Source organism: Oncorhynchus masou, chromosome 15 (assembly GCF_036934945.1).
Source record: "Oncorhynchus masou masou isolate Uvic2021 chromosome 15, UVic_Omas_1.1, whole genome shotgun sequence".
NCBI classification, from domain to species: Eukaryota; Metazoa; Chordata; class Actinopteri; order Salmoniformes; family Salmonidae; genus Oncorhynchus; species Oncorhynchus masou.
Genome location: NC_088226.1, coordinates 19,894,413 through 19,896,959, shown reverse-complemented (window position 1 = coordinate 19,896,959; position 2,547 = coordinate 19,894,413). Strand labels below are relative to the sequence as shown.

The 2,547-nt window shown below is 37.3% G+C and overlaps 1 protein-coding gene across 1 annotated transcript; it reads right to left on the bottom strand.

The window, feature by feature from the left end:
- Positions 1–440: 440 nt before the first annotated feature.
- LOC135555053 (interferon alpha-6-like) lies at positions 441–1,429 on the bottom strand. The gene is made up of 5 exons (XM_064987422.1): positions 1,304–1,429; positions 1,121–1,207; positions 840–989; positions 651–743; positions 441–548 (listed from the first exon to the last, which is right to left on the bottom strand). Exons 1-5 carry the CDS (start codon positions 1,427–1,429, stop codon positions 441–443), a joined length of 564 nt encoding a protein of 187 aa, XP_064843494.1.
- Positions 1,430–2,547: the final 1,118 nt, after the last annotated feature.

The window sequence follows — 2,547 nt, the reverse complement described above, 5'->3', positions numbered from 1 at the left end:
TTAGGTCGTATAGGAGCTCAAAGTACAACGTTCAAAACAGGCCCGCCCTGTCCAGTGTTAAAACACACTTCATTGACAAAAAGCTTTTGAGTATAACTAAATGTTGTACTGACATCCATATGTCCTGAGCATGTTTTATACAAATCTGAATGTTCACACATCGACAGACTTGGCTACAGAATGAGCACTCAGATTAACAATATTTAAAAGTATACAAATGTTTATTAACTTAACATTTGATGAAGAGCAACATATTTTCAAATAGATGAATCAATAAATGAATAAATAGGCATACATAAATAAATAACCTTGTTAAATAAATAAATACATATTTAATATAGCTATTTGGCGTTCCACATTAGAATATTGTAGAAGAGTAGGCTTTTAAAATCAAGCACAATCGTAAAACACAACTGTAAAAAAGATCTGCAAGTTCAAATTCATGTTCTGTTGGCCCACAGCAGGCTATCAGAGTTGTGTTCCAGAATGAACTGTAGGCTGTACAGGAGCTCTTTTCGAACCACTTCCCAGGCGCAGTAACTGAAATTCTGTGAAAATACAAATAAACTGTTAGCGCAATGTAGGGTAATATTGTCCAATGTAGAGATATTATCTAAAAATTGTCTATTTGTGTTAAACCTATAGTCTACCTTTTCGTTTAGGACTCCTGCAATGTTCCCAAAGTACGTTTTCAGTCCTTCTGTCCTGATGAGATAATCACTGGTATCCACACTGCCCATCATCTGCCAGAAAGAAAAAGGCAGGCGATGAATAATAATAAAAATACCACAATACCACAATTAAACAGTTAACCTATCTGTGTTGGCATAGTAACTCACACATTTGCTCTCTTCAATCTGGCGGTATACAATATTCTGAAAATTCTCCAACTTCTGTTGGTCCCACTTAGTAGGCAGGTCGCCAGCTCCAAACAATGTGTCGATGTTCTTCAATGTCTCATAAATAGCCATAGCACCACTGCTGCTCAACTGAAACGGACAACAACAATAATTTTAAATAACATCAATTGTAGTATAAAGGGTTCTACTTTCTAATCCTAACAGTTGCAAATACTCTTTCATGCTGTAAAGAACACTTGGATGTACTCGCTTGCCCTTACCTGTGGCGCGCCGGAGGTTGAAAATGCGGTGGCTGGGAATGCCACGAAGACATTCTCCTGCAGGCACTCCAGAGGAAAATTGCCCCCCTGAAATAAATAGAAAATACAGCATTCACGGTGAGGAATTCAGTTAAACATAGTTGGAGAATACATCTCAAAACAAAAGTAATTTAAAAAATGTACCATGTCTCTCAGTAGGTTGTGGGTTATTCGCACCAGCTGTCCTTGTAGCTGGCAAGGCATGGGCATGGAGCAAACTTGCGCGACGCAGAGGAAGGCGCTCATCCAAGTGACAGTCTGAAGTGTCATTCTTATTGTAGTTAGATGATCTGTAGCAGATGATCATTGTTAGTCGAATATAATCCTGATAATAATTCAATATTTGTATCCTGAAGCAATTATCAAATGATAGCATATTGTTGACTCACCTGTTGCCAGTAAATTGATCTTTTCCTCCAGTGAAAATGTGGTTTGTGTTCTGATCCCATATCTGTGGATGAATTTAAATAGTGAGGATTGAAAGGATGTACAAAAAGTGAAAGGGTGTCCCGCTAAATTAAGAGTTAAAATGAATGAATTTGGGAAACTTTTGCCTTGTGAACCGCAAGACCGGATTTCTCTTTCCTTGTGCTTCACTACCCTCTCATCGTGTTTCGAGTGTTCCTTCATGGGAGGCACGTTGTCCTAAGTAGTTTAAAAAAAATGTAACTCACAGCTGGCCTTGTGAAAGCTCAAACGTTTCTGAGCGAGAGAGAGAGAGAGAGAGAGAGACTATTTATCCCTTACGAGAGACAAGCAAGGATATTCCTATAAATAAACCAATGTGCCAATGTGTTGTGATGACGTTATCGTAGGCTTATTAGAAAAATACGAGAGAGAGAGAGAGAGAGAGAGACTATTTATCCCTTACGAGAGACAAGCAAGGATATTCCTATAAATAAACCAATGTGCCAATGTGTTGTGATGACGTTATCGTAGGCTTATTAGAAAAATACCTAAATCCTAGTCCCTAATAATACTACTTTTCATCGTCTGGGATATGCTTAGCAAAAGGGACAATTTCTGCGATGGCTACATTCCATTTAGACTTTTAAATTACACAGGTTTATTGACTCTTGAAGAATATATAACTTTTAAATGCCTCATTAGCTTTGTTCACCTGTCTTACCTCAACAGAACCCAAAATGTACTTTTTTATGACATTGTTTGAAACAACGTACATCTAAACAAACATTGTATAGCTTACAAATGTTGTTAAAATTACATTTTGAACTCTTGGATGGTGATTACTTGAAACAATATCTCTCTGATAGTGGTTACTTTTATTGAAACCTATCACTCAGCTATTTACCAAAATAGGGGTTGAGTGACAACTATGCTGTTGTTTTGAACTGCACATTGCCTATAAACAAATTAATGCATGACAG

Coding starts and splice junctions, on each gene's coding strand:
- LOC135555053 (XM_064987422.1), bottom strand. CDS start 1,429: ATGACACTTCAGACTGTCACTTGGATGAGCGCCTTCCTCTGCGTCGCG. Junction 990..1,120: donor CAACCTCCGGCGCGCCACAG/GTAAGGGCAAGC, acceptor TGTCCGTTTCAG/TTGAGCAGCAGTGGTGCTAT. Junction 744..839: donor AGATTGAAGAGAGCAAATGT/GTGAGTTACTAT, acceptor TCTTTCTGGCAG/ATGATGGGCAGTGTGGATAC.